Source organism: Nymphaea colorata, chromosome 8 (assembly GCF_008831285.2).
Source record: "Nymphaea colorata isolate Beijing-Zhang1983 chromosome 8, ASM883128v2, whole genome shotgun sequence".
NCBI classification, from domain to species: Eukaryota; Viridiplantae; Streptophyta; class Magnoliopsida; order Nymphaeales; family Nymphaeaceae; genus Nymphaea; species Nymphaea colorata.
Genome location: NC_045145.1, coordinates 15,091,516 through 15,103,936, shown reverse-complemented (window position 1 = coordinate 15,103,936; position 12,421 = coordinate 15,091,516). Strand labels below are relative to the sequence as shown.

The window sequence follows — 12,421 nt, the reverse complement described above, 5'->3', positions numbered from 1 at the left end:
TTTTTTTATTTAAATTATATTTTCAAGATGTACAGATAGATTTTTTTGTAGACAAAAGTAGTTTTTACGAAAAGTCGTGAGGTTTTTCACCACAAGATATTCCCAATAATAGTGAACGTAAAAATCGAATCCGATACTCCCCGATTGGGTCGAACTTGTGTAAGCCCTTCGTATTCCCATTTTTGAAACATTTTTGTGTTCCCGTATACACGAGACTTGTTTAATCAACTAACTCTACTTCTTTTACTCTCCCCCCATCTAAGGCTGGCCTAAATTGCATTAACCAAAAAAAAAAAAAAAAAATTACGTTTGTTCTTTCAGAAACATAAAAATGAACCAAATAAGTGTTGGCCGACATTTAAAAATACAAAAAATATGTGTAATTTGTGCCACTCTTGTGTTTGCCAATCGAATCAACTTGCCGCCGATTTGATTCAAATCCATCAATTCGGTCTGTTTTTAAGAACCATACTGTGGATGCTACAATTTGGATTGGATATCAGCAACCCAGATTCATTCAAGTCTCAATTAAATTTCGTTTCAAGCGTAGACCGAGTAAGAATGAAGCTTCAAGTGACAATCTGCAGGCCGAAGCTAGCTTTGAGAATATATATATATATGTATTCTGTTGGGGATATGAAGGACTCTATAAATGAGGTCATTGTATGACATATGTTATGTTAGGCTTTAGAAGATCGAAAACTTTTGGAGCTTGAAGTTAAGGTTGCATTTGCATGGCAGCCACAAAAAATGTCTTTCTCACAACCAACTTTTATGAAATCTCAGTTTGTAACCACCTTTTGGATTCTACTTTATATATTTGGGTGACTAAGACCAAAAACTATATTTTATCAATTTAAAATGTAAGAAGAAAGAGTGGGATTCCATTCATCTTTTTTTTTTTGGTTGAAAAATGTCGATTTGTCAAAATTGAATTTTCACAAATTAATCCAGTTTCAAGGGTTACCTGAATGCGCCTTGAACATTGGAGGATATCACCCAAACACCCCATAGAAAGTTTATCCGAAGTACCGACAAATTTCCTTTGCTCATTGTAGTCCTGTCATAATCCATCACAAAAAATTTGAATTCAGGAGTCGATCAAATGGGGGCAAGATTAATATTGAAAAATTAAACCAAAAGATATTTCCATAATATTTTTCATCGATGTGGCCTCTTTTGTATAAAAAGGAAAACTCTATAGCAATCATCGCAAAGAGATAGACTTTGCTTTCTCATCAATCAAGACCCCACCCCCAAATCAACCGTTCAACTCAATCTCCTCTCGTGAAATAAAAAAATAAAAAAAGAAAAGAAACGAAAAGAAAGAAAGTATCAAAGGATTCCAAATCCATCCCCTCCGTTGAAGACAATTAAAAATGTAAGGACTGACTCTAAGTTATCATGTGGGTGCAAGTTTCATCTTTTAATAATATTAAGTAGGATAAGTCTCAAAGCTAGATCAAGAATAGGGAAAAAAAAAAAAAACAGATGGAAGCTTCATCCTTAAAGCACTTGGTCCGGTATTTGATTATTAAATTCTTTAAAAAAATGCGAAAACATTCTGTTGATATGGGGCAATCATTTCAACATCAATTATTAGTACTCCATTTCATAGAGGAGAAAAAAATCAATTTGAAAATATTGAACTAACGACATTCCTGCTGCCGCGATAGACGGAATTAATTAATTTTGTAATTTAATATAAATAAAATCCTCAAGATCCATTAATTGACTATCGGATAATGGGCAAAAAGAACTTTCTTTTTAGTTACATTAGATGGAGGACCCAATAAGTTCACCAGCCCTAACCATTTCATTGATTGGAGCACATGACCCAACCCTGTTCTCATGTGCTTCCGGTGGAGCCACACATTAAGGTCTTTTTAATGAACACCTACATCGTTAATTTTTTTAATCGGAAAGATTGGGGTTAGATGGCCCTTACTAAAGTGTGCCAGCAAATTTAAATGCAATATTAAGTTTCTTTAACTGGAAGATCTTAGTGCTACATTAATAATCTACCAGGCGTGTAGATAAAGTTCTTGTTGGCATAAACTAAATGGCACCTTCGAGACCAAATCACAAAGTTAATTCGGCACCGCAAGTTCTTCGTGTGAAAGTAATGGATCACCCTTAGCATGTTCAATGATGTAAATCTCTCTCACGGCATTGCAGCTTCGATACAAAAAACTGCTACGTCAATCATGCTTTAAAATATGATTAGATAGAACATGTGCCTGAGGGGGTGGTTCACGTGAAAACCATTGCCGTCATTATCGGCCTGAATTTATTTATGTGCTGATTTAGAAGTCTTGGTGAATGATCAGAGCTGGAACAGCAGAATTCGAAGTATCTTGGAAGATCGAAGGAACGTCCCGTCCAATATTTGGAGGATGGATCGATTCGTCACCGAGGAAGTATAATCCTATGGCATGAAAATGAAGGCAGCTTCGATCTAAATCAACCAACTGAATCCTTCTCGATCTCGATGAGACAACTCATGGATATGTTTCGCAGTTCCAACTTCCAAGGCCAAGACGCAGAATTAATCTGTACCACCTTGGGACAACTGCCTCTCGATCCCCGAGCTCAACACATACAATGGCGGTCAAGAAACCCCTTAAATTTGTAAGGTGAAACCAGACACACGGTCGACTTACTACACACATGTACTGTTGATCGGTCAAAATATGTTGACACAAAAACCTTTCACTCAAAAACACAAAAACATTCGCTGTTCTCTCTTCTCATCTATAATCTCTCTTACTCGAAGGAGGCTCCAACAGATCATCCCCAGTGAAACGATTGACAGATGATACTCAGATGCCGATCCTTGGAACGTGCGTCGGATTCAAAGGGTCTCATTTGGATCGTTTGATCGCTTGGAGAGAAATGAACTTGGAAATGGAGATGACCATAGTCCATAAACGTCCACTTACTGGCATTAAGCATTATGATAGCTATATCATAATTAAGTAATAAGCTGTATAACACCAACAGCAAAGAATGAAAGAATATACTTCTTTCTCATCTATACAAAGCCACAAAAGGACAAAAGATAAAGTATAAAGGACAAGGAGAAAAAAAAAAAAAAAGTGAAGCACCAGGAACAGCATCACACTTTTCAACAATTATATTTTGAACCACCATTTTCTGAGTTCATCTTCATCTTGCACTTCTTCTTCTTTTACATTCATATATCATAGATAGTCATATAAATAATCAGTAACACCAACAGGAGGACGGACGTAGTGATTAATGGAAGTAGCAAAGAATATGTGATATATATATATAGAAATCAAACCGGAGGCACGCACTGCTTCATTCGCGGGTGCCACATGGCCGGCACCATGAACTTCCTCCCGTTAGCCCCGTTGACGTTGTAGCTGGCGCCGGTCTTGTTGTCCACCAGGACCTCGCCGGGGTAGCCCGGGAAGCCTCCCTTGCCGAAGATGCCGGTGCAAGCGGAGACGGCCTCGAGGGGGAATGTGGCCGGCCCCTGGAAGTAGCCGCTGTCGAAAGGATTGGTGACCGTCCCGGCCAGCAGGGTGGCGAGGGTGATGGCCATGCCGTCGATACCGGCGTCGCCGTTGGGGGGGATCAACGGCGGGGTCGGCGGCCCGCTGACGGCCTTGGCGAAGGGCCAGGCGCACTCGCCGGGGCACTGCGTGGCGGGGTTGCCTACCCAGATGTAAGCGAAGCGCGAGCGGCTGCCACGGACGGAGGACGTCCCATGGGACCCGCAGACGTTGAGGCAGAAGTTGTCGACCAGGACGTCGGCGGCCGTCAGGACGACGTTGATGGAGTAGCTCTTGCCGCCGAGGGAGGCGAGCTGGGCGATGTGGTCGCGGGTGAGGCTGCGGCCGAGGGAGCAGTTGGAGTCGACGATCTGGTTCACGAGGCGGAGGTTGGTCCACTTGGGGGCGTGCCTGGCGGGGTACTTGTACAGGGAGGTGGTGGACCACCAGGAGTCGACGGAGGGCTTGGGAATGCGGTGGCCGAAGGAGGCGACGAAGTCGGCGAGGACCTGCCTCTGCGCAGGGGTGAAGTGGCCATACCAGATGAGGGTGACGTCGAAATTGCCCTTAAGGAGGGGGCCGTGGTGGTAGGTGAGAATGGTGGGTTGCTGCTTGACCAGGGCGAGCAACCGTGGGTGAGCGGAGGAGGAGGCGGCGAGGAACAGGAGGAGCAGGAGCGGGAGGAGAATGGAGGGCTTCATTTCGCCCCTTCAACTTGGAGGACGAGGAAGAAGAAGAAGAAGAAGAAAACCGAATTGATATATTTTTCCTTCCTTTCTTTCTTCAACTGGTTCTTTTCTTTCGAGTTTTCTACAGGAAATAACAAAGAAGAAGAGAAGCAAGTATGAGGTCTGGGTGAAGGCGAAGGAGGGGAGGGGGCCTTATTTATAGTGAGGGTGGTGGCGGGAGCGAGTCGCAGGTCGACGTAGAGCCGGGGGCGGGAGATGGGCCCCACAAGAAGGATATTGACCCGAAGAGTGTTGGAGGGCACGAAAGGAGGTAGGGGTCCCTTTCGCCAGCCTGGACTTGTGACGTGGAGACCACGTAAAGCTTCTTCCTTTGACTTGATTCCACAGGCTACGCGGCAAACGCCGGCTACGAAACGATTAATGATCCGATACGAACAAAACAAAACACCGAACCGTATCAGCTTGCATTCCCCCCCCTCTTTTTTTATAAGAATTTGATTTCATTCTTTTTAATGTAAGAAGTTTTAGTACGTTCTAGAAAAAGGATAAAGAAATTAAAGAAGTTTTTTTTTTTTCTTTTTCTCTCTTGAAATTTTCTGAAGATTTTAGAATGGTGGAGGTTGATTTTGGACGGAACTGCCATATGGGCAAGGGTATAGAATGAATTGAGTCCTTGAAAGGAGGGTTCATGCATCCATTGATTAAACAAATGATAGAACGAGACCTGCAAGGCAATCTTCGGTTTGAGTTTTGCGTGCTTTGATGGCTTGCTATGGGTTTGCAAATTGTTTCGTGTGATTAGAGGAAGCTGAGGTCCAGCCAATGTACGTGCTGGGCTGTCCCACTTTCTAGGTTTACAGAATGAGTCGGGAAAGTACAAGTAAAAGGCTTTGGCCCCCAAATTTATTTTAGAAGAGCTTATATTTGAGTTTTCCTTCAAGCTCATTTGTAATGATAGTTCCACTCTAGTTTCTAAAGGATTAGAAACCAAGCCAAGCCAACCAGTCAATTGAGAAACCTTTCCGGAAAGAAATTTTTCACAATGTTCAATATAAAACTAAACTTTTTGTAACGTTACAATTGAATACTCCGTATATCACATACTATATGTTACATACATATCTCCCTTATAAAAATATAATCCACATGCTCCCTGGAGTGAAAAAAGTTGTGGATCACAAAACTAGAATTCGATTGTTTTCATATCGAGAAGAAAGGATGTGGAAACGGATGGGCTGATTGAGAGAGGCGGGTAGTGGACGGGCCGGATTTGGACCTCGATGTTGAAAATTAACTTTGAAGCGGCCACCAGCTCATGATTGAAAACCAGCCCAGCCGCCTAAGTCCGTTGAAAAGGAGCCACGGATTGGCCTACAACTGTACCCAGTTTTTATGTCACAGAAACCGGCCAAAAAAGGACACGACACGCGCACAAATTTTAAAGTCAAGTACATGTGGAAGGGTTTCTTAAACCATGTTTGATTTTCATGGATTATAAGAGAACTATTTAAAAGGTAAGAACATGTTAATTGGTACTGATAGAAACTCCATAATCACCTATTCGCGACATTCTGGCTCTTCTAGGAATGTCTTATAACTTAATGAATCATACTTATAAATTGCTCAAAAAGTTTAATATAGGACCGGATATCCGGCCGGGTTCTATATTAAATTGGTAAGTGCTACAACGAATTAACTCAGAGGTGCCAATGGAAAGAAAAGCGATCATCGCATGCAACAAAGTTTTGCTGCACTGTCCTTCATCTACTTCCAAGTGATAGCAAAAATGAAACGTAATACTGCCACTGTCCCTCATCTATTTCTAAGAAGTAGCAAAAAAATAAATGTAATAGGACACGGCAACGGCGCCTTTCTCATAATATACTGTCCTATATATACAGTGGAAAACAAGAGTCGGAGCCTGAGGGGGTCCTGACACAGCTGTTGTCCGCCTGCCAGACGGCCGGATTTCAAAAACTACATTGGTGGATAGCACGTAGATGTGGAAATAGAAGCACACACACATTATATATATATGTACATATTTCGCAATGAACTTTTTTTTTCAACATCCGAATTATTTAATTCATGTTTGTTCTGGTCTTCTCGATCTAGTATTTGTTTGGTAAACGGAAATTTCTCTGACAACCAAGTCTCTCTAGACAACCAAGTTTATTTAAGGAATACAATTCAATGTTGATTATTATATATAAATTAAAAACCTTAGGGTATTTGCCATCCTTAACTTCCAATCTGCGTTAAGAGATATTCTACGTTTAGGTGATCATACGATTGTTTGAAAGTTAACTAGCAGAATTTGGAGCCTAATTGGAAGAGGTAGAAGAAACTACAGGCATGCACGGTTGTCTTGGACTAGGAGTTGGGGATAAATAACCTTTCCTTCAATCACGGAGGGAGTGAGACGTGATTCTCACAACTGCTCTTGTCAACATCCTCAATGAAGGATACTTGTTGAAAAAAGGAGCAAAAGGAGACGAAAAAGTTTCCCGACTTTTTTTCAGAGACGCGTTTGAATATTGTTAGCACCGCAGAGATGGCAATTAAAAGGCAGGTCGGTTTTGGGCATGCGCTGCCAAATATGTTGCTCGCAGGTAGGGCCATACCGAGATTCTAAGATTTGTTCACAAAGAAAGCGTGGAGAGACAAAAGGCAAACAACAATGGCAGCAGACAGGTGTACTGCTCTTTGCTGGGGAAAAGAAAGAGTTAGCCGGAAAACTTTTACCGGCCGGAGAGGACTGCCAGCCAATGTCAATGTGCCGTCGGTTATTTGTTATTACGTTTGTCTTCTATCTACCTTTTCAGGAGAGAAAAGTAAATCGTTAAACGGGTCAACTTTTGGTTACAAACTCGAATACAAGCCTTGTGTTCCTGATTTGCTTGACATGGATCCCTGGTTTTACCGGCTAGAGTCTCTTTTTTAATAGTTGTAAGAAAAATTAAGGACTACAGACTGGCATTTAAAATGATCGTCAGAAGGGCAATGGGGCAGTAGGCACTACTAAGACTGGTTAACCTTTTGCAGGGAAACTATTAGCAGATGCAGAGTGGATTATATGTTATGGACCTATGGTCCCTAACAAAGAACCGTATATTCTCGATTGGAAATGACTAAAATGCTCCTGCTTTAAGTTCAATGGAAGACTTCTGCCATTATAAGGACGAAAGTGCCTTCCTAGACTTCGGTTTTTCATAACAGTTCTCTACAACAGTCCCACCAGCCCACCATCCACTGTCAATATAACAATCTCATCTGTTGCACAGTATTTTTTGGTATTTATCATTTTAAAAATATTTTAAAGTTTTATGTTTAACACATATATTTAGTTTTAAAATTGGTAGAATAATATTTTTTGCCAGCTAAATCGTGGAAAGTTACATTAAATTGGTAGCCTGGCCAATTCCTTTCAGTCATTGATTTTTATCACATTTGTTCATTCACACATAAGAGTGTCATGTTTCTAGGTGGGAATAATTAGGAGCTTAAACATGCAGTTCTTAGGGGTTATTTGGTAACAATAATAGTCGCATGTCCCTTCATGTAACTTGCTTAAAAAATTAAGATAAACTCATGAAAAGATGTATTACAAAGTTATATTATATGAATGTCCAGATCTTTGAAACAGATGCAAGAGACAACACCTTACTATTTCTACTGTCAAACAACCCTATAAGGACGCATGGCGACGAGAATAGTAAAAAAAAAAAAACAACGAAAATACTCGCAGAGATTAGCTCAATTCATTTGTGCCCCACAAGGATTAATGGCGTTCAGAGCTATTAAACGAAGGATTAATGAATCATGTGGCTGCAATTTTGCATCTTTCCAAGCATTAATGTGGAACCATGCGAGCCTTGTGAAAAGCTTAGACATCAGACAAACGTCGAAGCATTCCTATTCAGCCGGCTTCTGCCCTATCGTTGAACTTTATCAAGTCCAGACAAACGCGAGATGATGACTCCAAACAGGATCAGGAGTCGAACAGATAAGTGAAACGGACCAAGTTCACGACCTCGGCCAAATGCAACCAAGTTCTCGACTACCATATATCTTCCAGCTGTTAATCTGAAACTCCGAGTTCATGAACACGGAAGTTCTGGAACAGGATCAAATGCACCGAAAATCTTCTTTCCCCCGGAATGGGCACGGCTGGCCAATATCTTCCAACCCTAACAAATATTTTTCTGATTTTCTTCCCCCCCTCAATCATGTGATTAGGTTTTTGGTAGGTCCCATATTCGCAACATTCTTCTCCATTGATTGATAGAGAATCTCGGGTCTCTCTTTCTCATTCAAGTCTATCACAGTGCTGATTTCGGTTTTTCCCTCACTCGAAAACAGTAAATCCCATACACATTCATATGCAATGCATCCGCATGGTTTTACTGGGTTTTTCCTCTTCCTTGACCTTTTGTTTCTCTTGAGTATAGGGCGACAGGCCTCCATGGCTCAGCCTCCTCTTAAATTATTGGGCCTCATGAAAGTGACTCTCTTGAGGGGCCGGGCCGGGCAGGGCCAGCCTCCATTATTGAAGATGCAAAATTGCAAAAAGACATTGTTGCTTGTAGTTCAAAAATTGTGGCATTATAAGTTAGCTAGTCCTCTGCAATAGCTACAGGACATAAAGATGTTTGGGAGCCTTCAACATTATATTAGAGATATATGTGTGCTTCATCTCATTGTCCAATTGAGATATTCCAAATGTCGTTCATCTAGAGTACCAATGACCCTTAATTACGCTGCATTTGTGTCCTTGGATATGAGATCTTAGGCGATATACTTTTTTCCTGAATATGAAGTTTTGGCTACATGCATACCGAGAATTTTAAAACTTCACTTTATACAGTGGTAAAATCCGGTGTCTGTAGGTTTCAAGAAATCCGGTAGCGTCAAGGAGACACTTGATGTGTTATCACGCCGTCGTCGTCCTTGGACCTACTATACATGTACTCGCTCCATTCTATGCATGTTCTCGTCACAAATTTGAGAAATCAGATGTTGATCCGTGAACCGCATCTGTGATTTCGCCATCACATGTCACCGTTCCCGTGAATGAGAATTGCGGGATCAAGAGAGATTTGCTTTGATCAAGGAGCATTGAAGTACTGATCACATGCTTCTATACCACTTTGTGTTTGAGCTCGTGACGGGTAATCACATTGGAATATGGAATGTTTTGGAATCACAAAAGCAACATTCGCATGCTAAGCAGGTTATATATATATATTGGCCCTTGTGAAAGTAAGTCCCTCAACTATTCGGTCTTTCCATAACAAAAATCCTACCTCCGACCCTGAGCACTTGACCGGACGCCGTGATACTTGGCTACTGTGGTTCATGAATCCTTCTAAGAGTTGCTTCCGGGATCATCGTGTTAACTGTTAAATCTAGATGTCTAACATGTCCATACCTAATCAGAAAGAAGATGACTATGAAATTCTGTTTCTCCTCTTAATACGCAAGCTAAGATGGAGAGATCAGTCCGAACACGCCCGTTCGTCCTCATCATTAATTATTTCCTACCTTCCTGTCTCCTCTAAGATGTTCAATGTCGCCTGTCAGTTCGATAAAATCGCATCTTTAAATCTGGCCTTCTCTGTACCTTCCGTCGAGCTTGTTACGTACATTTTTATGAAAAAATCAATATCTCAAGCTTTAACTTTATCATGAAAAATAAAGAACTCAGTCAACAGCGCTTGCCAATTGAGTAAAGCTTGCCAAAAAAAAAAAGCAATACAGATTTCCCCTTTTCTTGGTGTCTCTCTTCAAAAAATAACAGACCATCGATGTAGTTGGAGACCTTAATTAGCATACTTGTTTATACAACCTGCCATACTTATGTTCGCCTTTTCAACAATTTAAAACTTTGGAGTCAAGATCGTATGAACTTGAGGAACCTTTTGACAGCAAAGTCTCCAATTAACCAGAGTTCAGGATGAATATGGGATACATTAGAATGAAAAACAGAGTTCCATAGCTCCAGGTCTAGTATTTGAACGTCTGGACGATCGATGGCTAGAGCTAACACTTTACACTGGTGTGTTTTATACAATGGGGAAAACCACTCGATCGGGTACTCTACTCATGTCGTCGATCTCCTCTCCATAAACAAAGTGCTCATCTCCTCCAGCTAGTAACAGAAGTTTGATGGGTTTCTTTATCAAGGGTTTCAGACGGAGACGAGGGGCGTCGAGGGTTTCACCGTTGCTGCTTGAAGTCGGAGAAAAGAGGGAGAGCAACTGAAATTGTCGAGGGTTTCAGACGGAGACGAGGGCGTCGAGGGTTTCACCATTGTCGAGCGAGAGCAGGAGGGGAGGGTGTCGAGCGGGTTCTGGCCATAGCACGAGAGCGAGAGCGGGAGGGGAGGGTGTCGAGCGGGTGAAATTCCACCCGCTCGAAAGTCCGAGCTGCCAGCTCGGACTGGCGAGCGGGTGGAATTTCACCCGCTCTCTTTTGTGTTAAACGGACTGAAATATTTCACTCCGTTTTGATGCATTTTTAGTAGTGCGGGTGACATTTCACCCGCCCGTACCATTTTTTCCCTCCCTTTTCAATTTACCCCGCCCATCAAACGGGCCCTAAAGGATAATGTTCTCAGTCATTTAAAGGGTGTTCACGAACTTCTCCATTCCGGTCATCAGATCTTGACCCAAATGTACAATATATGCCGATGAAATGGAAATATAACTACCAAAGCAGTTGGCTGCCACCGAAAGTTACAAAGAAGACATAAAACGTGTAGGCAGAATGCTGAAGCCCTCAATCTTAACGTCATTCATTCATTCAAGGTACCAGATCTGCTTTCAAGGTAACACTTTCCTTATGTTTTAACTTTGTCACTATATACTTTGAGTTGATATTTGAAAAAATATACTATGGACGTTATCATTTTTCTTTTTTTTTTTTTTGTCTGAAGCTTATATACCAATAACTTTTCCTAATTTTTTAAACATTTTACGAGAATGAGGTCAAGACTGTTATCGACTTTGATCAAACTGGTAAAGAACAACGCAGAAAGAAGAGCTAAAGGGCTCTTGACATTTCCAGGACACAGCGAGAAAATTTGTGATATAGAGTGCCACTATTGTGATTTTCTTGCAATTGCAAGCGACGGGTCACTAATATTTTGTGAAAGTTTTGAGGGGCTGAAAGAGTTCCATGTAAAAGTTGATGCTAAAAATTGGCAATTGATGGATGTAGCGAACACGAACATGAATGGAGAGTTTCTGCGGTTTGCCCATTTGGGCAGCGTGCTCCAACGTAAAATTATAAGGCGATTTTGAAGTTTCACGTCGACAACTGAGTGGTAAAAATCGGAAATTGAATGATCAAAATCAGAAATTGAATTGGATAAGTGAATGATAATACTAGCTCAGCCAGGCCTAGACCACCTAGCAAATTGTTCCGTGTGGGTGAACTAGATCCAAAGTTTGACGGGCTACTCTGGATTTATACTCATCGAAAATAAACAACGTCATGTGAGACGCTTACATTAATCAGCTTTCCGTATCGTAAAATATTTTAACTTTCAACGATCGGGAATGTGTGGCAAGAAATTGCTATCTTAGAACTTGTTCAGGAGAATTCTTCCAACGCTCCACGATCACAGATATCGGGTGTTTCTTGGAAAAACCCGGATTTGAACGTGGTAGGATATTTCTAGATTTTAATGTGAAATACAAGAAGTTGATGCGATGGGGAATGGTGATTATGTTTTTGACATGATCCCAACACTTGTTACAAGGGCGGCCAATTTATAACAATCACAGCTGAAATTTTCATGTTAAATCATGCCTACCAAATATGACCCAGTAGATTTATTTAAGGTCTAAGACTCTTTAAGAGCGCGTTTGATGGGAATCCCGTTCACAGAATATTGCTGTTTCATGCAATCTGGCGGAATGGTGAGAAAACTTATCTTTTCTGTTGCTTTTAATGCTCCTAAAGCCATCGCCATCAATTGAAAGAATGGTCGCTTATGAAAATTGAAACCAGGATTGAGTGTATAACAGCCACGGGCGCCTTTTCCAATATGACAACTCCTTTGGGTCTGCAAACGTTTTAGATCTAACTTTTCCTGTTTGCTTGATCAGGGTTATGCCCAAGTTGGGATCTTTGGCTTGTGATGGAATTAGATTTCTCTCTAAAGAAATTCCAAAACAATGTTTTCAAAGTTATAAAGTCACAAAT

General features: G+C 41.2%; 1 protein-coding gene across 1 annotated transcript; it reads right to left on the bottom strand.

Annotated features, from left to right (window-relative positions):
• Positions 1 to 3,010: 3,010 nt before the first annotated feature.
• Positions 3,011 to 4,373, bottom strand: LOC116258481 (protein EXORDIUM-like 1). Its single transcript, XM_031635646.2, has one exon. It carries the CDS (start codon positions 4,220 to 4,222, stop codon positions 3,302 to 3,304), a length of 921 nt encoding a protein of 306 aa, XP_031491506.1. The 5' UTR covers positions 4,223 to 4,373; the 3' UTR covers positions 3,011 to 3,301.
• Positions 4,374 to 12,421: the final 8,048 nt, after the last annotated feature.

Bases quoted from the DNA above. Each gene is read 5' to 3' on its own strand.
- LOC116258481 (XM_031635646.2), bottom strand. From the start codon at position 4,222: ATGAAGCCCTCCATTCTCCTCCCGCTCCTGCTCCTCCTGTTCCTCGCC.